Source organism: Triturus cristatus, chromosome 3_1 (assembly GCF_964204655.1).
Source record: "Triturus cristatus chromosome 3_1, aTriCri1.1, whole genome shotgun sequence".
Taxonomy (NCBI): domain Eukaryota; kingdom Metazoa; phylum Chordata; class Amphibia; order Caudata; family Salamandridae; genus Triturus; species Triturus cristatus.
This window is the reverse complement of record NC_140583.1, coordinates 20,431,719-20,455,952: the sequence shown is the minus strand read 5'-3', so window position 1 is coordinate 20,455,952 and position 24,234 is coordinate 20,431,719. Positions and strand designations below refer to the sequence as shown.

Below are 24,234 nucleotides of genomic sequence, written 5' to 3'. Positions count from 1 at the left end.
ACTTTCTAACTCTCTCCATCTCAATTAGGGTCATAGTTGATTCATCTAGCTTTTTAGCTATACTGTTAGGCCATTATCAACAAATATCGAAAGTATTTTGTGTATTTGAATATTGGCGTGTTCTTCACTTTTCCTTGGTTAGTTCCACCTATGGTGTTTTATTGTCAAATGCTCTGATGCGCTTATATTCAGGACATACATTAGTTCCTTTTTATTCTTTCTGTAAACACAGCCTTGAAAAAGTCGCGGGACTACATTCCCTTGTTGCGACGAAACACGTGTTGGCTGACTGGAACTACTGAGAAGAATAGAAACTAATAAACAACGACCAAGAAGAGAGAAAAAAGACTAACTCATTCTTTCATTAAAGTGTTTGAAATTGTTTTGTGAAAACACGTAATATTTCTAAAACATTTATAACTAGTACGTGTGCTAGGGATTGCTATCTGCATAGTTGTGAGGACTGTCGCTGTGGTTTTCCGCCGAGATTCCTCTCTAGCACTGCCCTTCAATTTATCTTTCTCTTCGCTAGACAGAGTGGAGCGAGTCTGTCGTATGAGTTGCTTATCTTTGTCCACCTCTTTTGAGGGGAAATATTTCCTCATCTGAAGTACCTCCCTCAGGGGCACTCGGATCAGGAGATTTATACGGGAGTGGGGGTCGCTCTAATAAGATACAATCATTATGAGGTTTATTAAGTATTGGATAAACAGGACATCTAATAGGGTACTGACCATTTACCTGTAATCGACGTTCCCTATCTTTCTTTTCTATTTCTTCCTGCATCTCTTTATCTCTCAATTCAACACATTTCTGATATATCGTTTTCCGTTGCTCTTTCTTCGCTATAGCTTCTGCTTTCCTCTCGGTCTCTCGCACTTCCTTATCCCACATACGCAAACAATCAAACATATCCTGTCTACTCTTCCTTTTGAACAAACACTGTTCCACATACTGAACCTTCTTAAAATCAAATGATCCCCATTCACTGGCCACGGTAGATCGGGCTCTTTCTTTGTGTATTTGTTCCACAATGAGCCATACATTATGGGACAAATACCATATTTTATATACATATCTCTATTCCAGGTCCCTTCTGGGGGAGCCGGCTGACTTTGTTCCAAAACAGTCCTAGTACTACAACAGCAGCACCACTTACGAAGTGTGCTCAAAGCAGCCATGCATTTACAAATATATGTAAAATATTACTTATCCAAACAAGTTTCAGAAGGAGAATAATTCCCACAATACCTGCCTTCAGTCTTTGCAAAGAATGAATACCAAATCCAAACCAAACAATCAAGAGTGCCACATCAGCGACTTTACCCAACAGAAGTCTTCAACTCCCACCTGCCAATCTCTGGTTGACCTAATGGTCACTGCAAATTTGCCAAGTCGAGACCGGCCGGAAGGTCAAGTCAGGAAAACCAGAAAGTTTACGTTGGCTGCAAAGACAAAGGTCTTCTCATGCAGTGCGCGTCCTCAGTGACAATTTAGATCTTCCGCCGAGACCACTCCTTCAGACGGACGCGTCTATGATGGGGCCCCACGTGCTGGGCGCCAATTGTGGAAATGTACCCCCATGAGGGCACACTGGTGCAGGGTCACCCTGTCGTCCATGGGTCCGACGACTAACAAAGAGAGATCGGCACTGGAGTAGAAGTAAAACAAACCAAGTTTATTAAACACTCATGAGTGGGTCTGCGTCCGGACAACACTCTATAGTGTTGTGGGAGGAAGTACTTTGAACACAGAAACCATCACCCTTATATACAGGTTGATGCAGTATAATTGCATGGGAAGGAAAACTGGAGGAAACAGGTTTAAGCACGGAAATAGCTACAGACAAACAAGAGCAGATGGGTGACCAGGTGGTCAGGAGATGAGGAGGGGGAGTAAGGAATGTTTATGGTGGCAATAAGCAATCAATTGATAACATCTGAGACCAGGTGCACTGGCAGCTGCAGCCCCCCAGCACGTACATCAGATTGACCATGTCAGAGAGGTCAGCTAAAGTTAAGAACACAGGCTGGGTGAAAAGGTGAACAGCAGAGAGTAAAATGAACACGATAGAAACAAAATGGACGCAACAGTCAAAATGGCTGCCACTTATGCTAAGATAGAATTTACACTTTTCCACATTATCAGTACTAGCTGAATCACAAAACATATGATAAATCCACTTGGAATGATAGTCAACCATTACAATGAGAAACCTGAGATAAAACGGTAAAATATCATAGGGCCCAGAAAAATCCAAACCAACTTGGTTCCAAGGTTTGTCAGGAAAGGGGACAGGATGCAGGGGTGTGTTCATCAACTTCCATTTTTTAGCAGACAACAAGAATTCTGTGCCAGTATCAATGCAGAATTTGACCTGAGACTCTAATGATGGCCACCAATAATACAGTTTGATCAATTGGGAGGTTTTGGTAACACCTAAATGACCATGGTGTGCAAGTTTAATGATATCTTCCCTGAGATCTTGTGGGTGGAACAAAGGAATCATGCCGCATAACCATGCCATTGACAATGGACACATCAGATGATACCATGGAAAAAGCTCTTAACTCACCAGAGAGTCTGCTGTGCTCAGGCCTTCCTTTAAAAATGTAGTCCATGACTTGTTCAAGAATTGTATCCTTACTGTATGCCTCCATCCACAACTGTTCAGTGATACTGGCACACTCTTTTATAGCATCTAAAGCTGCCACAACACATTCTGTGTCTTCAAACTTTTCAAGTTCAGGGTCCTCCGGAACCCCCATGCGTGACAAACAATCTGCCCTAAAGTTCTTACCACCTGAGATATGTTTAATAGAAAAATTAAACTCTTTGTAAATTATACAGCAATCTAACTAGTCTAGAAGAAGCCTTACCAAGACCGGACCCATTAAGTATGTGTGTAAGGGGTTTGTGATCAGTAAACAGTTCAAATTCAAGTCTCCAAATATAATTGTTGAATTTGTCAATTGCCCAAACGCAGTTGAGTGCCTATAGGGAGTCTCAGACGGCTTTAGCATTCTGGAAGAAAAAGCTATTGAGTGTTCCTTCCCAGATGCCCATTGACCAAGAACTGCACTTAAGCCAGTGAGACTGGCATCCACCATGATGAAGCATTTTGAAGCATCTTGAAAAGCGTGTAATGCAGGTGCTTCAATGATACATTTTTTAACCTGATCAAAAGAAGACAAAACTTCTTCAGACCAGACAAATTTTGACCCCTTGCGAAGGAGGGCCCACAAAGGTTCAACAGTTTAAGCATAACCCTTAACAAAACAAGCGTAATATTCTCGTAATTCCAAAAATGATCGAAGGGTATCTTTATCTGTGGGAGGAGCACAATGGCTGATGACCTTAATGAGGGATAACTTGGGTTTGATGCCCTCGAATATACGACGTTACATCGCGGTGTTTACACCACGATACCTTTACAACGCAGACATTACAACGCAAGTTGTTACGACGACTTGCGCTGGAGGGCGCTGGACTTAGGAATAGTGTGATTTACTATTCTAACTCCAGCCTACGTTACAGTAGGGAAGGTGTTTGAATAGTAAATCATACTATTCCTTAGCTTAGAGCGCCATCCAGCGCAAGTCATTGTAATGACTTGCGTTGAAATACCCGCGTTGTAAAGGTATTGCGGTGTAAACATCGTAATGTAACCGATGTTTCCCGATGCCCTCATGAGACAGGGTGTGACAAGGCGCCTCTAAACAAGAGACCTCGGTATCGGAGGCAAAGTTAGAGTAGATGAGTTCTAACTTTCTAATAAAATACTCTGCCAGTTCCTCAAGTTGCACCGATTTGCCAGGGGGTAGCATCCTTTTGCATCTGGTGATTGGATCTTTTTATTCTTATTATTATTAATAGCATTTGTAAAGCGCAGCATTCACCCAATGGGCATCCTGGTGCTAAGGAAACCTTGACGGGCCAGATGCCACCATTGTCTTGGAGGGTTCCCCTAACCTCTAGAGTTGGTTAATGGTAGCTCTTTGTCCTTCAGCACAGCTTGCTTCTCCTTTTCAAGACTCTTTTCCTCTTGCAGAGCTCACTTTCGGCCCCCTATCCCCTCAGAGACTTTAGCCCCTTCCCTTAAAGTAGATGCCGTCTCTCCAGCAGGCTTTGGCCCACAGTCCCTTGCGAGCTCCTCCGTTGCCCGGCATCTGTCCTGATGAGCCACAAGTCAGGCTTCTGTTCTGGCAGATGTTGTCCCCTTTCTCCAGCAGACAGTATCTCCCTTTCTCCAGACACTCTCCAGTTTTCCTAGTATGGGTCTTGCCTCGGTTGCCCCCACCTCCAAGGAAGCAAGCCCGTCCTGAGCCAAGAAACCCCTGCGAGTACATGTGCAAGATTCCTAAAATATTTAAAGTATGCAAGACATTGTAAAATGTGGAAATGTCCAAAATATTCAAACATCCAAAGCATACAAAAGCTTCAAGGATTCCCTGGCGAGTCAGATGACGGCTAATAATATAGTTACGACTACTCCGGGGTATAACTAAGTGACGCTACAAACTCCAAGGCACATAGCTAATAGTGGATGAATGAATCCGATATAAATGAATAAAAGTGATTGAAATAAGCAGAATGTTTTATCGCTGATCTGGAACAAGAGTGCTTAGCATCCCAGGTGGCAGTTTGTCCAAATGGCCCTCTTAGCTGAACGCGCTCCAAAGCATCTCGTCGTTAAGGCCTGTTTTATGTGTCTGTAGTTGCTACACCCAACGTCCTTCTCTTTCAAAGAGGATATTCTCCGAGTTACTGCTGTTCTCAAGTTGGTCCAGTACCATCCAGTTCAAGTCGTTGAGTGTGTGCGGATATCTAATGAAAGGTACAGCTCATACGGTGGGTTCTATTTTGCATCTTGTGTTTCTGCAATGTTTGTAGATTGTGCTTTTCACCCTCCTACAAGTCATGCTCACATAGCGCAGTCCACATGGGCACGTGACCGACGAGGCTGCTGTTTCTGAGTTGCAATGTCAGGCTACAAAGTTCCAACTGGAAGGCAGGCGGAGGACTATGTTGTCCTTGTCATGTTGCAGATGCGGCATGATTCACAGGGGTAGTACCCCGTTAGCTTGGGCAGACCCCAAGGGGTACCTGACTGCCGTCTGGTCATATCTGAGGGTGTGTGTGCGTAGGGAGTCTCTGAAGCGTGCCATCCTTTCATTTGGAAAAGTTGCTTTAACTTCATTGTGCCCACACTTAGCATGCCCCAATGTTTATTGACTACTTTTCTAACTGTGTCAGTGGCTGTATTGTAAGTGGTTACGCAGATATGGCAGGGGTCTTCCTTGTTCCTCCCAGGTGGTACTAGGAGGCGTCCCTCTTGTTACAAGACCTCTTAGGTTATGGGTAGTGTCTAAGTTTAAGAGAGAGTGCCTCTGACTGTGCCTTATTTTTTTAAGTTTCATTTATTGAGAGATAACAAAAGGAAAAAAACAACAACAAGAAAGTGGATATAATCAATCCTATTTAACAATAAAGTGAGAAGTAGATATAGGGATTAAACTTTGTAACTGCATATAAGAAGAAGACAAGCATTATGGAAAAAATAAATAAAGGGGGGACCAAGGGGGAAGGGAACAAAAACAATTAATATGGAACAGCTAAAACATCCTCCAATTTGTACAAAAAGAGTAACATTGTAAGCATAACAGTGAAAGAAAAGTAGGAAAAGTACTGTAATGAACATTCGACAATGAAGAACCAACTAACCTACCATGCAAAAAAAGGCAAAGGGAGAAAATTAAGGTGGTGTCCGTACTTCATCTGATACATTTTTAGAGGCGAGAAAAGAAGAGGCAGATTGAGATAAATAAGTTGTGAAGGGGAGCCATAAGAGATCCCTTTTGATTGCTAAGGATATGGGAGAAACATAATTAGTATCTAGTCGGTTATGGAAACAAACAGCATTCCACAAGGCCCTAAAGATGACCGTGTCAGCTTGTTTCCAATTTGAAGTTATTAAATGAAATGCAATAGCTAATAATAAGTCTAAAAGTTTAAAACTCAGCGGTGTTTGAGGCCGTTGGGGAGATAGAGTACCTAAAAATATATTTGTGAGAGAAAAAGGGATTTGGACCTTTAAAATTGTCTTAATTTGGGACCAAACTAATTGCCAGAAATGACGGATTGGGGGGAACTCAAATAACATATGTTTTAGATCTGCGGCAGGGCAGGGACAGGACCAGCAAGTAGGGGATGAATCCAATGAAAAAGAAGCTAAGGACACTGGGGAGAGTAATATTCTGTGCTAGATGGAAAAAAGGGTTTGTGTGTTATTTGCAGCCCAAGAGGTCTTATGGAGTTTAGACCAAATTTTATCCCAAGTAGCAATTGGCCAGTCTTGAGAAAAGTCTTTTTCCCATGTCCTCTCAGTTTTTGATTTGTGTCTTTCTGAGCAGAATAGTAAAGATTTGTAAATATTGGATGCTGAAGGAGATTCTCCTAGAATTGAGAGTAAGGATTCATAAGGTACAGGAAGATCAGTAGAAGCTGGTAGACTCTGAAGAAACTGCGTGAGGGAGAGGTGAAGAAGATTATATTGTGATCTGGAGGATGGCAGTAAAGAAAATTTTACTTGGAGGTCAGAAAAAGTAAGGGGTTTGTCGTCAGATATAAGTTGAGAGAGCCAGCGAAAGCCCCTAGAATGCCACGTTTTCCAGTTTATAGGACGATCACGAATCCGTACTGATTTATTATGCCAGATAGGCTGATTATGAAGGGATTTAATGGAAGGATAAGACGACAGTAGTAGGGGAGATAAGAGTTTATGAGAATGAGAAATAACTGTGGAGTGCAAAGAAGCAATATTGGCAGTAAAAGTTAAAATCTTTTGAAAGTCAAAAGGAGCAATAAGAACTTTTTCTAATTGTGACCAGAGAGGTGGATGTAAGGGAAGATCCGTAGAGATCCACTAGGCAGCTTGTTTTAGTGAGAAAGCCGAATGATAGGTTTTAAAGTCGGGGAACTTAAGGCCTCCATTAGGTCTATCCTTCTTGAGAGAAGATAAGGCAATACGAGATGTTTTACCCTTCCATGAGAATTTTATCAAAGTGGAATCAATTCTTTTGAAATAATATTGAAGGATATTAATAGGAATCATAGAGATAATATATAGCACCAGAGGGGAGAGCATCATCTTAATAGAGTCCAGCCGACCCCACCAGGATAAAAAAAGGGGATGCCAACGACTAATAGTATCACTTACTTTTTTAATAATGTAATCAAAATTTAATTTTAGTGTGTTAGATAATAAAGGTGCAAACCATAATCCTAAATATTTTATTTTAATGGGCTGCCAGGTAAAACCAGAGGAATCAAAGAGATGTTTTTGACAAAGAAAACTTTAAAGGCAAAATTTCACATTTATCAGCGTTTAGACGATAACCCGAGAGTTTAGAAAACGAAGATACTTGCTGAAGAAAAGGAGAGAGAGACGTTTCAGGATTTGAGCAGTATAAAAGAATATCAACAGCATAAACGGACATCTTAACTTGATGAGGGCCAAATTGGAAGCCAGTAATATGGTCATCCTGTCTAATTTTAGTTCGAAAGATTCTAGGGCTATGATAAATAATAATGGAGATAAAGGGCATCCTTGTCTCACCCCCTACGTAATGAGAAGTAATCGGAAGCCATACCGTTAGCAAATATTGAAGCTCGGGGGTCTGAGTATAATAGAGAAATTAAAGTTATTAGCTTAGAGGGAAAACCAGCCCATTTCAGAGCTTGAAACATAAAGTCCCATCCTATCCTGTTGAATGCTTTTGCAGCATCTAGGGCAATCGCTGCAATCGGATGATCCAGGGAAGAGGCCTTACTTAGGATATTAAAAAAGACTCGAGAATTGTCAGATGATAGTCGTCCTTTAACAAAACCCGCTTGTTCAGGACCAATGAGATCAGGAAAAATGGGATCAATACGGAGTGCCAGAATCTTCGCAAAGATTTTATAATCTGTGTTAACTAACAAGATAGGCCGATTATTCTTGCAGAGAGAGTGATCCTTATCATCTTTGTGGATTAAGAAGATCAGTGCTTCTTGAAACATACCACTAGAGGCGCCAGCATCCCCAAAGGATTGGAATAGATGTAAAAGCTTGGGTAGAAGAATATTTGCAAAGTGAGAGTAGAATTCAATGGTAAATCCGTCGGGTCCGGGCGCCTTCCCACGACGTAGTACTGAAACAGCCTGAGATATATCTGATAGCGAAATATCAGCTCCCAAAGGTTCGAAATCAATGTGATTGGATGAAGGAGAGGGAATTGATCGAAAATAGGAAAGAAGGTGAGAGTTATCTGGTAAAGATTCAGGAGTATAAAGATTTTTATAGAAGGAACAAAATTCGTTTAGGATATCTTTATAGATAGGGGTGCCAGGAGGACCTTGCAAAGATTCTATTTTAGTTCTATCTTTTCGTACCTTTAAATAGTTGGCCAATAGTTTACCCATCTTGTTTTGACCACCATAATAGCGAGAATTACTTTTTAGCAGGTTGTTGGAGGCCGCATCAGTGGATAATTTATTAAAAGTAATTTTGGCGTCAATGAGATTTTTCAAAGCGGACTCATTATTAGAATGAAAATATGTGTATTCCAGATTTTTAATTTTATTAAGTAACTGAAAGGACTGAGTTTCTAAAGACTTCTTCTTCTGTGATACAAAATTCATAATAAAACCTCTGGCAGCTGCTTTAAAGGAATCCCATACCATCACAAAAGGCGAGTCTGGGGTATTGTTAATGGTGAAAAATTCCAAGGTAAAGGAATTACATTTCTGACAAAAATTAGGGTCAAGTAATAGGGAGTTGTTAAAACGCCATCTACCAGGGTGAGGGAAAAAAGAGACCAAATCAATGTCAACAAAAACAGGGGCGTGGTCTGATTTCAAAGTGAATGGCATGTTGGGACAGGGGTTTACTTAAGAAAAGGTAGTCAATACGGGATTGAGAATGGTGGGCAGCCGAGTAGAAACTATATTCTCTAAGTTCAGGATGGCAAAGTCTCCAAATATCAACTAGTGCTTTCCGGCGCACTGCGGAGACAAATTGAGCTTGCATTTTAGAAGGAGTGAATTTTACATTAGAGTGCCTATCAAGGATGGGATCAAGAATTTGGTTGCAATCACCACCAAATAAAATGTAATCATCATCAAATGTAAGTAATTTATCAGATAAATAAGACCAGAAGAGTTTATCAATCGAAGTGGGACCATATACATTAAAAATAACTATAGGAATCTTATCTATAAGCAACTTAACAATAACCCAATGTCCCTCAACATCAGCTTCTTGATGAACAACAGAAACGTTTAATTTCTTGTGACATAAAATCAAAACACAATTTTTCTTACCTAGGGCAGGAGAATTAAACACATGCTCCACCCAGCATCTTTTTAACTTGGAAGCTTCGTTTTCAGAAATGTGAGATTCCGGAAGTAAAGCAATGTCAGTTTTCAATATTGCCAGGTGAGATAACACCTGTTGCCATTTAATAGGATTATTCAATTCTTTAATATTCCAGGTAGTAACCCGAAATGTACTTTAATGAGAAAAGTATGAACAAACAGTATGCTTACAGGAAACAAAACTAAATTTACTGTAAAAATGTAAAAGGAAACAAAATGAAGGAAAAACAGAAGTTGTATTAGGAAGGAGAATTTAGAAGTATGTACGATGAAAGAGAAGGAAAAGGGACCTATTTTAGAAAAAAGAACAATGGAAATGTAAGAGGTAAGAAAGAGAAAGAAGAAGAGAAAGAAGAAGGGACAGGGGAGGTGAATAGAAAGAAAGAGGGAGAGGGTAAAGAACAAAGAGACAGTAGTAAATAATAAGATTGAAATTAGGAAAAAGGGATCAGGGAAAGAAAAAAGAGAGAAATAGATAAGTGAAGTAAGAAGGAGGAAGGAAAGGGAACACGTGAACAAAAAGAAAAAGAACAAAAGGAGAAAGGAGAAGATAGAGAAACAGGAGACAATACAGCCATACAGGAGACGACTGAAAAACATACCTACAGATACAAAACGAGAAGGGGAATGACGACGCCAGGAGACGACGACAGCAGTGAAACTCCACTGAATACCCGAAGGACTACAATCAAGACAACAACATGACAGAAGGGTCAACAGGGAATGTAATTGAAGGGATACGATACCTGAATATAAAAGAAAAGACAATTAATAAAGGGAGACATAATACTCTGGAGGAGAGGGATACAAGAGGAATATATAGAACAAAACACAATGTTAAAATAATACAGAAACATGAATGAAACAACAATTAATGCAATACCGAGACAAGAAAACAACTACACAACATGAGGCAACTAAATAAAATTAAGAAGGTCAGGAAGTGTTCATAAGGTCGGCTCCATGATGACGAAGGAATTCTTGTAAAGCTCCTGGATCATCAAATGTTGTAGTCTTGTCTTTGTAAGTAACCTTGAAGAGGCAAGGATGAAGAAGTCTGAATCTGGCATCGATGGTACGTAGCTGAGGACGAAGATCAAGAAACTTCTTCCGACGATCTGCTGTAACTTAAGCAACATCCTGGGAGAGAAATAAACGGTGACCCTCCCAAAAGATTTGTTTTTTTGACTTGGCAGCTGACAAGACTTGTAGAAGGTCAGTATACTGTAGAAACAACATAATAAAACCACGGGGTTTTGCAGATACTTTAAGACCAAGTCTGTGTGCTCTTTGGATGTTGAGAGAAGAAGTAGCAGGCAAATCTAAGACTTTAGGCAAAAAAGACTGAAAAAAGGCCGTTGGATTAAATCCTTCAATGTGTTCCGGAAGACCATAAAGTCTAAGGGTATTTCTGCGATTACGATTTTCCAAATCCTCCGCCTGTTTCTTAAGGAGGGATACATCCGATTCTAAGGAAGAGATATGAGAGCAGGAGGTTCGAAGAGATTCAGTTGTTTGTTCCACAAGAAGTACACGCGAATCTAAAGAGGACAATTTATCATGCAAGAATTGTAGAGTCTTGGTAGTCTCCTCCATGAAGGGTTTAAGGGCACATATTTCTTCAAAGATTATGTCCATAGAAGCAGGAGAGGAAGAAGCCCCTGGAGAAGGAGGATCTTTATTTGGACGTTTAGTAGAGGATGTTGGTAGCTTACTTGAGACGTGCGTTTTAGGAATAGTGCCAGAAGAAGGATCAAGTTTTTGTAAAGGTAAGTCTTCCACGTCGTTAAGTTTAGAGTCGGAGTCCGAACACCTAACAGGCTTAGTGGATGTAATAAGTTTAAGGTTCCACAATCTCCCCATAAAAATACGGTGGAATTTCGTAAAAAGAGACCAAACTCTTAAAAATGCAGTTGAAAATGTTTAAAATGGAGTGTTTAGAGTACGGAACCCCATGATCATAAGAGCCAGAACCATGGGAGTCGAAATAGCTTCAATTTGAGAAGCCGCAAAGCCAATAGCAAAAGTTGGTTTTTTAGCAACTGCTCACTTCAAAGAAAAAGAAACATTGAATGAGACACAAAATGGTGGCTGCTCAGTGAGGAGCTAATCCGCAGGGATTGCAAACAAATGATAGAAATAAGAGCAGCATCCTTTCAGGAATCAGGTGAATAAAAAGAAACTTCTTCGATGTACATTGGAAGAGGAAAACATAAAGTCTCATGAGACATTAGTAAAGTTGTGAGGAGACATTGTAAGGCTCGGCGGGCGCGATAGAATGAAAAACAAAATGGCGGCTGTTATGCAACCAGCCGAGTCGCGCCGTGCAATTTATTAAGGAATCAAGGAAAGAGGCAGGAAAGCGGTCGGCAAGCTCACCGCAACATTAGGCAATGATATCCAGTCTCAGGGGCCAAAGAAACAGGGTATTACCCTCGTGAAACGTCCGGAATCGGTAGTCGGCGAAGAGGTGCTCTGCAATCACGCAGCCATCCCGTGCGGCGCGTAAGCCACGCCCCTGCCTGTGCCTTATAATCTGTGATGTTGCTGCAGTTTAGGCGCAGTCTCAGAAACTGTCCGTCCGGGAGCTCCTCCCATACACTGCGCCGGTGGAAACTTTTGTAATGCAGCAGGTTGTTTTTAGCCGTGGGTTTAAAGTGCGTAGTAGTGCGCAGCCCTCTGTGATCTGTTTAGATGTTGAGATCTAGGGAAGCCATGCTGGTAATGGAGATAGAACGGGTGGATTTTAGATATTGGTTTTGATTGTTCCGACAGATGAGGACATCTTCTGCTGGACCGCGCGCCCCTTCCTGTCGCTTCAAAGGACCTCCGGGATGCTCTGCGATCTACATGCCTCCCTGCAGGCCACAAGCACCAGGGGATCCAGAATGGATCCCTGTTATCTTGCTGTGGAGCACTACAGACATGATCATGCTCACCCTAATCCACACACACTCAACACACTTGCACTCGTCATTCACGTCTCCTGCAGCCTGTCCAGATGCTCTACCCTGGCTGTCCGAGGCAGTTGACCTTCGGTTAGAAGGCGAGCACCCCAGGCTGCGGCTCATTATGCGGTTTAAACAGCGCATACAGTGTGTGAGACTCCAAGAGTGAGACTCGCCATGCAGCAGAGATCCAAGTACCAGACCAAAGACAGAGTTTGTATGGGTCGCACCCCATTTCATGGCACTCACTCCTTCCACACTCGGGCACACTTATTGCTCCGCAGGTCACGGAGTTCCCTTCTCCCACACGTCCTTTGCATTTACAGACATGCTCAAGTCTGCTCTACACCTTCCATACACAGCTCCTCAATTACAACCTATTGACGCCCGGCAGCGCTGCACGTCACTTTGCTGCACTGCCCTGTGTCAAAAGAAAAGGGCAGGAATGCGCTGTATGTTTGAGATACAGTGCATTTCTGTTCTCTTCCACTGCGCTGGCGCACAAATGGCTGCCTTGCGCCAATGCAGGTACCCTTGCAAGGGTGTCTGCATTGTAGGAATTATTGTTTTTGTTCAGGAAGCAACACCTTCCTGCACGAAAACAGTCAATGGATGTGTTTTCATTTGTCTTTCTGTGCTGCAGAATGCAGCCCACATAGAAAGAGGAAAACAAGGAGAAATTAAGTTCTTTCTCCTTCGTACACCACCCCTGGGGAGGCTCACGGTTTTGATGCATTCCCAGATTTATGCTTTGCTGTAAATCTGGTAATGTGTCAAAATACATGGACGTTGAGTGTGGAACACCCACCACAACACCCACTGCACGCCGCCACTGCGGAATGTGATGCAGTGCACCGACGTGCGCTGCGTTGCCTTACACCATATCTCCGAGGCCCTGAAAATACATGCAGGGTGGCTTCTTGTGGCCTCATAGATACGGCTTTGTACTCTGTGCTGCCGGAATGTCAGAAAGATTGATGTTCCTGCGGCACACAGGGCTTGTAAATAAGCCACACTATGTACAGACACTACTGAGAGAGTCATCCCACAGCCATCCACGCACACGTACCCTTTCTACTCACACACCATGACCAAGACAGGGTTTCCAGGTCTCCCGTTGCTCCCTTCCACACTCACAGCTGGAAGACTAGTTTCATGGCCTCCTCTTCACCACAAATGCCACAGACCCGGTTCAGGCAGCAGCCTCCTGATTTTTGAATCCCAAAAATACTCCTGATATTGTTTCTGCTTCAATAGAAGTCAACGGGGAAAACACAGTCTCCCTGATTTTTTTCCCTTTATAACTTTAGCTGCCACAGTGGGAGCTCCTTCTGTACTCTTTCTAACCCCATCTTTCCATTTTGTCCGCAGCTTTCGGAGTGTGCGGCTGGGCACTCACATCCTGTTTCGAGAGTATGGATTTGTACAGGCCACGCCACACAACCGCTCGTCCTTTGTGCGCGCCTTCTGGCAGTGCTTCCGGCCCGTCGGCAAGAATGGAGGTAAGCGGCTTACGTTCACTGTATGCAGCTGAGGCCTTTGACGCCAAGTATTGAGGCCTGGCATCGCACAGATCTGTACCGGGGACACAGCCCCTGAGGTCTGTAGCCTGATAGATCAGTCCAGCGGGTGCTGCCACTGAATAACCACTGAGGATGGGGTCCCCCAGATCGGATCAGGGATACAGCACTGAGGTCTGGAGTCTGAATTATCAGTTTGGGGAGGACACCCACTGAATAACCACTAAGGCCGGGTGTCCCGCAGATCTGTACAAGGGACACAGCCACTAAGGCCTGATAGATCTGATGTTCGGATATGAGTTTACCTTAAATAAATGAAAAGACAAGAGGCGTTTGGCAAAACATGAACAAGTTTGTTTAATTAACCGAGCCTCATCAGAGTGTGTCTGCTCAAAGTCTCTCATGTAGAAAGTTTTGTCCCCTGGTATATACAGTTCATGAGATGCAATAAAGCAATTTTCTATATTCCAAAAAAGCATCTCAGTCACAAATCAACAAATGCGGGCACAGATGGCTCTCGACCTTGGGGAGAGCAAGTGTCGGCAAGTGTGCATGTGTCCAGATGTCCGGTATGAGAAGTGTGTGATCACTAAGTGTGCTGTGTATGTCGTGTCCTGATTGGTTGAGTGTCTCTATCTACATGTTGTATCTAGCTATGTGGGATTTTGGGGAATGCGGGCCTGAAGCCAAACGTGTTTCATTGGGGCCAATTTCCTCTGACCTGTTTGTGGTGCAACTATCTGTGGGATCAATTGGGATCGATCAGGGTTTCCCCTAGGCGTGCGTTTCTCCTTAGGTCAAGAATGACCTCACCTCTGACCTGGTAATACTCCTCTCTCTCTCAGGTCTGGGGCAGCTGTACCACTCCGCAGGGCCCGGCCGGCTACACTTGAGTTTCCACAGCGCTTCCTGCTAGAGTACTCCCCATATCATGCCTGCATCTCTCTCCGTGCCCTGTCTGAAGCAGACTCCCCACATCATGCCTGCATCTCTCTCCGTGCCCTGCCTGCAGCACTCTCCCCACACCATGCCTGCATCTCTCTCCATGTCCTGTCTGTAGCAGACTCCCCACACCATGCATACATCTCCATGCATGCCCTGCCTGCATCCCTCTCCACACCCCTCAGCAGCTCTCTCCACATCACTTCATGCAGCACTCTGCACACTAATCTGCAGCACTCTCCACCCCCCTCTGCAGCACTCTCCACCCCCTCTGTAGCACTCTCCACCTCGCCCTGCAGCACTCTCCCAACACCATGCCTGCATCTTTCTCCACCTCCCTCTGCAGCTCTCTCCACCTCCCTCTGCAGCCCTCTCCACCTCCCTCTGCAGCACTCTCGACCTCCCTCTGCAGCACTCTCCACCTCCCTCTGCAGCTCTCTCCACACCCCTGCATGCAGCACTCTGCACCCCCTCTGCAGCACTCTCGACCTCCCTCTGCAGCACTCTCCACCCCCCTCTGCAGCACTCTCCACCTCCCTCTGCAGCACTCTCCACCCCCCTCTGCAGCACTCTCCACCCCCTCTGCAGCACTCTCCACCCCCCTCTGCAGCACTCTCCACCCCCTCTGTAGCACTCTCCACCTCGCCCTGCAGCACTCTCCCAACACCATGCCTGCATCTTTCTCCACCTCCCTCTGCAGCTCTCTCCACCTCCCTCTGCCCTCTCCACCTCCCTCTGCAGCACTCTCGACCTCCCTCTGCAGCACTCTCCACCTCCCTCTGCAGCTCTCTCCACACCCCTGCATGCAGCACTCTGCACCCCCTCTGCAGCACTCTCAACCTCCCTCTGCAGCACTCTCCACCCCCCTCTGCAGCACTCTCCACCCCCTCTGCAGCACTCTCCACCCCCTCTGCAGCTCTCTCCACCTCCCTCTGCAGCTCTCTCCACCTTCCTCTGCAGCTCGCTCCACCCCCCTCTGCAGCTCTCTCCACCTCCCTCTGCAGCTCTCTCCACCTTCCTCTGCAGCTCTCTCCACCTCCCTCTGCAGCCCTCTCCACCTCCCTCTGCAGCTCTCTCCACCCCCCTCTGCAGCACTCTCCACCCCCTCTGCAGCACTCTCCACCCCCTCTGTAGCACTCTCCACCTCGCCCTGCAGCACTCTCCCAACACCATGCCTGCATCTTTCTCCACCTCCCTCTGCAGCTCTCTCCACCCCCCTCTGCAGCTCTCTGCACCCCCTCTGCAGCACTCTGCACCCCCTCTGCAGCACTCTCCGCCTCCCTCTGCAGCTCTCTCCACCTCCCTCTGCAGCTCTCTCCACCTTCCTCTGCAGCTCTCTCCACCTCCCTCTGCAGCACTCTCCACCTCCCTCTGCAGCACTCTCCACCCCCCTCTGCAGCACTCTCCACCCCCTCTGCAGCACTCTCCACCCCCTCTGTAGCACTCTCCACCTCGCCCTGCAGCACTCTCCCAACACCATGCCTGCATCTTTCTCCACCTCCCTCTGCAGCTCTCTCCACCTCCCTCTGCAGCTCTCTCCGCCTCCCTCTGCAGCTCTCTCCACCCCCCTCTGCAGCTCTCTGCACCCCCTCTGCAGCACTCTGCACCCCCTCTGCAGCACTCTCCACCTCCCTCTGCAGCTCTCTCCACCTCCCTCTGCAGCTCTCTCCGCCTCCCTCTGCAGCTCTCTCCACCCCCCTCTGCAGCACTCTGCACCCCCTCTGCAGCACTCTCCACCTCCCTCTGCAGCTCTCTCCACCTCCCTCTGCAGCTCTCTCCACCTTCCTCTGCAGCTCTCTCCACCCCCCTCTGCAGCTCTCTCCACCTCCCTCTGCAGCTCTCTCCACCTTCCTCTGCAGCTCTCTCCACCTCCCTCTGCAGCTCTCTCCACCTCCCTCTGCAGCACTCTCCACCTCCCTCTGCAGCACTCTCCACCCCCCTCTGCAGCACTCTCCACCCCATCTGTAGCACTCTCCACCCCCTCTGTAGCACTCTCCACCTCGCCCTGCAGCACTCTCCCAACACCATGCCTGCATCTTTCTCCACCTCCCTCTGCAGCTCTCTCCACCTCCCTCTGCAGCTCTCTCCACCTTCCTCTGCAGCTCTCTCCACCTCCCTCTGCAGCACTCTCCACCGCCCTCTGCAGCACTCTCCACCCCCCTCTGCAGCACTCTCCACCCCCTCTGTAGCACTCTCCACCTCGCCCTGCAGCACTCTCCCAACACCATGCCTGCATCTTTCTCCACCTCCCTCTGCAGCTCTCTCCACCTCCCTCTGCAGCTCTCTCCACCTCCCTCTGCAGCACTCTCCACCTCCCTCTGCAGCACTCTCCACCTCCCTCTGCAGCTCTCTCCGCCTCCCTCTGCAGCTCTCTCCGCCTCCCTCTGCAGCTCTCTCTCCGCCTCCCTCTGCAGCTCTCTCCACCCCCCTCTGCAGCTCTCTCTCCGCCTCCCTCTGCAGCTCTCTCTCCGCCTCCCTCTGCAGCTCTCTCCACCCCCCTCTGCAGCTCTCTCTCCGCCTCCCTCTGCAGCTCTCTCCACCTCGCCCTGCAGCACTCTCCACCTCCCTCTGCAGCACTCTCCGCCTCCCTCTGCAGCTCTCTCCGCCTCCCTCTGCAGCTCTCTCCGCCTCCCTCTGCAGCTCTCTCTCCGCCTCCCTCTGCAGCTCTCTCCACCCCCCTCTGCAGCTCTCTCTCCGCCTCCCTCTGCAGCTCTCTCCACCTCGCCCTGCAGCACTCTCCACCTTCCTCTGCAGCTCGCTCCACCTCCCTCTGCAGCACTCTCCACCCCCCTCTGCAGCTCTCTCCACCTCCCTCTGCAGCTCTCTCTCCGCCTCCCTCTGCAGCTCTCTCCACCTCCCTTTGCAGCTCTCTCCACCTCCCTCTGCAGCTCTCTCCACCTCCCTCTGCAGCTCTCTCCACCTCCCTCTGCAGCTCTCTCCGCCTCCCTCTGCAGCTCTCTCCACCTCCCTCTGCAGCACTCTCCACCTCCCTCTGCAGCACTCTCCACCTCCCTCTGCAGCTCTCTCCACCTCCCTCTGCAGCTCTCTCCACCTCCCTCTGCAGCTCTCTCCACCTCCCTCTGCAGCTCTCTCCACCTCCCTCTGCAGCCCTCTCCACCTCCCTCTGCAGCACTCTGCACCCCCTCTGCAGCACTCTCCACCTCCCTCTGCAGCACTCTCCAACTCCCTCTGCAGCTCTCTCCACCTCCCTCTGCAGCTCTCTCCGCCTCCCTCTGCAGCACTCTCCACCTCCCTCTGCAGCTCTCTCCACCTCCCTCTGCAGCTCTCTCTCCGCCTCCCTCTGCAGCTCTCTCCACACCCCTGCATGCAGCACTCTGCACCCCCTCTGCAGCACTCTCCACCTCCCTCAGCAGCACTCTCCACCTCCCTCTGCAGCTCTCTCCACCTCCCTCTGCAGCTCTCTCCGCCTCCCTCTGCAGCACTCTCCACCTCCCTCTGCATCTTTCTCCACCTCCCTCTGCAGCTCTCTCCACCTCCCTCTGCAGCTCTCTCCACCTCCCTCTGCAGCACTCTCCACCTCCCTCTGCAGCTCTCTCCACCTCCCTCTGCAGCTCTCTCCACCTCCCTCTGCAGCTCTCTCCACCTCCCTCTGCAGCTCTCTCTCCGCCTCCCTCTGCAGCACTCTCCACCCCCCTCTGCAGCTCTCTCCACCTCCCTCTGCAGCTCTCTCTCCGCCTCCCTCTGCAGCTCTCTCCACACCCCTGCATGCAGCACTCTGCACCCCCTCTGCAGCACTCTCCACCTCCCTCTGCAGCACTCTCCACCTCCCTCTGCAGCTCTCTCCGCCTCCCTCTGCAGCTCTCTCCACCTCCCTCTGCAGCTCTCTCCACCTCCCTCTGCAGCACTCTCGACCTCCCTCTGCAGCTCTCTCCACACCCCTCTGCAGCTCTCTCCACACCCCTGCATGCAGCACTCTGCACCCCCTCTGCAGCACTCTCGACCTCCCTCTGCAGCACTCTCCACCCCCCTCTGCAGCACTCTCCACCCCCTCTGCAGCACTCTCCACCCCCCTCTGCAGCACTCTCCACCCCCTCTGTAGCACTCTCCACCTCCCTCTGCAGCTCTCTCCACCTACCTCTGCAGCACTCTCCACCCCCCTCTGCAGCTCTCTCCACCCCCCTCTGCAGCTCTCTCCACACCCCTCTGCAGCTCTCTCCACACCCCTGCATGCAGCACTCTGCACCCCCTCTGCAGCACTCTCCACACCCGTGCATGCAGCACTCTCCACACTCATCTGCAGCACTCTCCACTCCCCTCTGCAGCACTCTCTACCCCCCTGCAGCACTATCCAAACCCATGCCTGAATGCCTGTCAATGCACTCACTGCTGCACTGCTCTGACCAGCGGCCTTATGTGATGCCCCTTCAGACCACACTCAAAGTTATCATCATTTTATGTTTCCTTTATTTACACTGCTTAAAAGGAGTGGGGCAACGCTCCTCCGCCATAGCGGAGGAGCCGCCACGGAGAACAGACTACACACCTCTAGCACAGACCCCCTCGTGTGATGCCCCTTCAGACCACACACCTCCAACACAGACCCCCTCGTGTGATGCCCCTTCAGACCACACACCTCCAGCACAGATCTCCTCGTGCAATACACCTTCAGACAACACATCACCAGTACAGACCCCCGTGCAATGCCCCTTTAGACCACACACCTCCAGCACAGATGTCCTTGTGCAATACACCTTCAGACAACACATCACCAGCACTGACAGCCTCTTGTGATGCCCCTTCGGACCACACACCACCCGCACAGACCCCTCGTGTGATGCCCCTTCAGACCACAGACCTCAAGCACAGAGCCCTTGTGTGATGCCTCTTCAGACCACATACCTCCAGCACAGATCCCCTCGGGTGATGTTACCTCAGACCACACAACTCCAGCACAGACCCCCTCGTGTGATGCACCTTCAGACCATAGACCTCCTCGTGCAATGCCCCTTCAGACCACACGCCCCCCAGCACAGATCCCCATGTGTGCATTCACTTCAGACCGCACACCTCCAGCACAGACCCCCTCAGGTGATGCCACCTCAGACCACACAACTCCAGCACAGACCCCCTCGTGTGATGCTCCTTCAGACCACTCCCCCCAGCACAGATCCCCATGTGTGCATTCCCTTCGGACCACACACCTCCAGCACAGACCCCCTCAGGTGATGCCACCTCAGACCACACAACTCCAGCACAGACCCCCTCGGGTGATGCTCCTTCAGACCACACCCCAGCACATATCCCCATGTGTGCATTCCCTTCGGACCACATACCTCCAGCAGAGACCCCCTTGTGTAATGCCCCTTCAGACCACACACCTCCAGCACATGTTGTGGGGATTCTGCACATATACAGAACTATGCACAGGAACCAAGGACCTCAGTGAATAGGGGTGTACCAACCTGCCACATTAGTACCCAAAATCCCAGACCGACTAGCTATAGTGCCTCATTCGTTCTCTGTCTACAGCGAAGCTACCAATGATTAGACAACCCAAAACACGTCACTCTTTCTTGGGAATCGCGGGAGCCAGACACTCTTTCGCTCACTCACTCATACTTATCCACAATGTGAGTAATCAGAGACGCGGTATAGTTTAAAATGTTTATTTCAACTAACGCATTCTATGGTGCAGTACACGTGCCAATACTAGCAGCAAAATGCATAAACACAATACAGTCAGCATTGTTACATTGCCATATATTACAAACGGGGATATCATGTTCTAAAAAACAGTGGAAAAGGGCTAAACCACCTAACCACCCTCCCCGTGGCAAGAGATAGTTTATTATGAAAAAGAAGACCTCTGGGCTTTGTCAGCAGACCCCCATACCTCAACGCCTCGAGGCAATGTTCACATCGGAGGACAAGCACAGCTCTTCTCTTCGGAAAGGTGTCTCTCCAAGTGTGTGAAAACCTGTTTCGTTTGCAATATTAATGCACACGATTTCCAATAGCGCAGCTGTGTGTAGCATGTTATGTCTAGGTGGGAGGGACTGACCCGAACAAAATAACAAGGGCCATTGTTGTTCGACCTTGTACATTGTGTGCAGACTAAACCTCAGAGCACAGCAGAGGACGTGCAAGGTAGACCGTTCTCATGTGAAAAGGGCACAAACAAAGGCTTGTGAAATATATGCATGCAGAGTCGTGCGCAAAAGCAGTCTCATGGCAGCGAAGCTCATGCTAACTTAGCAAATGTCGACAATGGACCTATAAGCTATACTACACACAGACCCCCTCGTGTGATGCCCCTTCAGACCACACTCCTCCAGCACAGATCTCCTCGTGCAATACACCTTCAGACAACACATCACCAGTACAGACCCCTCGTATGATGCCCCTTCAGACCACACACCTCCAGCACATACACCCTCGTGTGATGCCCCTTCGGACCACAGACTCAAGCACAGACCCCTTGTGTGACGCCCCTTCAGACCACACAACTCCAGCAGCACATACACCCTCGTGTGATGCCCCTTCGGACCACACACCTCCAGCACATACACCCTTGTGTGATGCACCTTCAGACCACACACCTCCATCAGAGACCCCCTTGTGTGATGCCCCTTCAGACCACACAACTCCAGCAGCACAGACCCCCTCATGTGGTACCCCTTCAGACCTCCCACCTCCAGCACAGACCCCCTTGTGTGATGCCCCTTCAGACCACAGACTCAAGCACAGACCCCTTGTGTGATGCCCCTTCAGACCACACAACTCCAGCAGCACAGACCCCCTCATGTGATACCCCTTCAGACCTCCCACCTCCAGCACAGACCCCCTCATGTGATGCCCCTTCAGACCACAGACCTCCTTGTTCGATGCCCATTCAGACAACACACCTCCCAGCACAGATCCCCATGTGTGAATTCCATTTAGACCACACACCTCCAGCACAGATCCCCTCGGGTGATGCCACCTCAGACCACACACCTCCTGCACAGATCCCCTCAGGTGATGCCACCTCAGACCACACACCTCCAGCACAGATCCCCTCGTGTGAAGCCATCTCAGACCACACACCTCCAGCACAGATCCCCTCAGGTGATGCCACCTCAGACCACACACCTCCAGCACAGACCCCCTCGGGTGATGCCGCAAAAGACCACACACCTCCAGCACAGACCCCCTCGTGTATAGTGATATCATACCACGATCTTGAAGGGGGGCTTGTAGGCCCCAGCGTGTAACCGCAAAACAAATAGTAAATATGTGATGTTTCTCAGGCGCCATCTGTTGCTGACAGCAGCGTCAGTGAGTGCCAGGGAGGGTGGGGTGGCATAGCCCATGGGCACAGGACCCACATCAATACTTCATACGAGGGGCTCATTAATCCGGGCCTAGCCCGCTGGAGGCTAAAGGAGGAGCCTAAGACTGAATGGGACATGGCGGTCCTTTCATCTGGGGCCCCTGCGCCTACGGCGGACACATCTGCCTTCAAAAAGGACTTTACATCTGTAATTCAACGGCAGCAAAGGCGCAATGAAAGCTCCAAGAAAGATAACCTTTAGAAGCGCGGGATCCTTCTTATGCACGTTTGGGCCCTGACATTGGTGGCTTCAAGGTGGACGGATGGACGGATGGATGGATGGATGGATGGATGGATGGATGAATGGACGGGGCCCTTGGAACAAGAGAGCAGCACGGTGGTCTCTGTAGGAGAGTAGGGTCTGCAATCCTATGATCACCCAGATTTTTTGCTTTTGCTTCATTGGTTTACGACTTTCTCCGGCTGTGGGCCTGCCAATCAGACCCACAGCCTAGCTGTTCTCTCTCGAAATTAACACACATGTACGTTAGGTGCATCCACTAATTGGAACTGGGCCGCCTTGTCAGTCCCTGTCTCAGCATGCCACAGGTATCCAGGGCATCGGTGTACCCAGGGCCTACCAGGGGCTGAAGCATGTATTATGCCACCCCTGGAATGGCCGCCCAAATCTGACACAACTGGCTGCACGACAGCTGGGGCCACGTGGTGCGGGGAGTCATGTGGGATGGTGCTCTGGCGCGAGCTGAGCCCGTCGGCGGCTTGCGGAACCAAGTCCTAAATAGCCGTTCCATGGTGACGCGGGCCAACTACTTTTAATGCATTTGCTAACTTTGGCCTCACATCACCTATACATGTCGAGTAAGGTGTCATACGAATGGGAATCCGAACCCCTCGCCAGTTCTGGTGACGGGGTTAGCATTCCCCCCTTTTAGAGGGACACGACATGGACGTAACCTTGAACCCCGGTTAAAGTTGACTCAAGCCTCAGCATCACAAAATGGATGCTGCCACCAGACACAAGTCTGAACTCCTGCTGCTGGGGGACCTTCCAGCAAGGGGAGCTTGGACAAAGGGTTTCCTGTCGAGGGCGGTGTTAGCACCGTCCCAGACAGGGTTTGTGTATCCCAGGTAGGCAGGGCTGAAAGGAAGGTGACTGCAAGTGGCACCCCGGTGCTCACTGTGCATAGCCCGGCTCAAACCAGTTTCGGGGGCACACCAGCCCCTGAGCTGGCGCGAAGCCGGACAAAGGTTAGGGGTGTAACCACCCCCCTCCTGGCTCCACCCATAGGTAGAACCTAGTCACGGGCCAGCCCCTTTTCTTAGAATAAAGGTAGGAGCGAGTCCCTTTCCCAAATTGGATAATCAGATAATCGGATAACTCCGAATCACGAACCACTTTCCACGAAAGGAACTCTTGACTATTTCTGAAGACTCTCCCTTGTGGCTAAGGAGTAGCCACCCTGCACCAGCAGGCACCACCTAAGCGCTTGCGGTTTGCTGTAAGTCTCTCCTACGGATCAAGACTGCCCAGCTCGACGAGACCCGAGTCCCTGCCATCTCTGACCTTATACCTACCTCATCAGCCCAGCTGAGAGACGTAGGTGTGACGAGACCTGCGGGACCGGCCATCTTCAGAACCTGCACGACGCTTATCTAGCACGCCCACCGAGGGACCCTCGAGTGAGTGCACCTAGGGTTTGAGAAGCCCTAACCCTGAGCAGCTCCAGCATCGAAGTCTGCCTCACCAGCATCCCCGAGATCTGCGTGGGGGCCCTTCCGCTCCTTGTTGTTCACCGCGTTGTTCGACCACTTGCCGACCGGCTTGTGGCCCTCTTCACGACGCACCACGATTGTTTCATCACTAGTCTGGTTGCTCCAGACTGGCTCTTGCTCCCCTTCAACAGAGGAGTACCACGGACCCACCTGGTCCACTCCCGACGCCATCTTGACTCCCCCGCTTGGGTTGCCTCTGCCAAGATCCGCTGCCCCCTTCCTGGGCCCAGCACCATCGACCGCAGACACCTTCGTGGGACAGCTCGCCCTCCATCCTGGTCGCCGCCGCGCCTCCTGGTCCGAGGAACAGCCGAGTCCGACGTCACCCACTCACCTGGTC

General features: G+C 49.0%; 1 protein-coding gene across 4 annotated transcripts in view; it reads left to right on the top strand.

The window, feature by feature from the left end:
- Nucleotides 1-24,234, top strand: part of CSTPP1 (centriolar satellite-associated tubulin polyglutamylase complex regulator 1) — a 572,416-nt gene that overhangs the window by 206,782 nt on the left and 341,400 nt on the right. For all 4 annotated transcript variants that reach the window (XM_085646635.1, XM_085646636.1, XM_085646637.1 and 1 more), the window contains one exon: nucleotides 13,737-13,867. In XM_085646635.1, coding sequence (XP_085502761.1) covers nucleotides 13,737-13,867 — 131 coding nt within the window. The remainder of the gene's footprint in view (nucleotides 1-13,736; nucleotides 13,868-24,234) is intronic.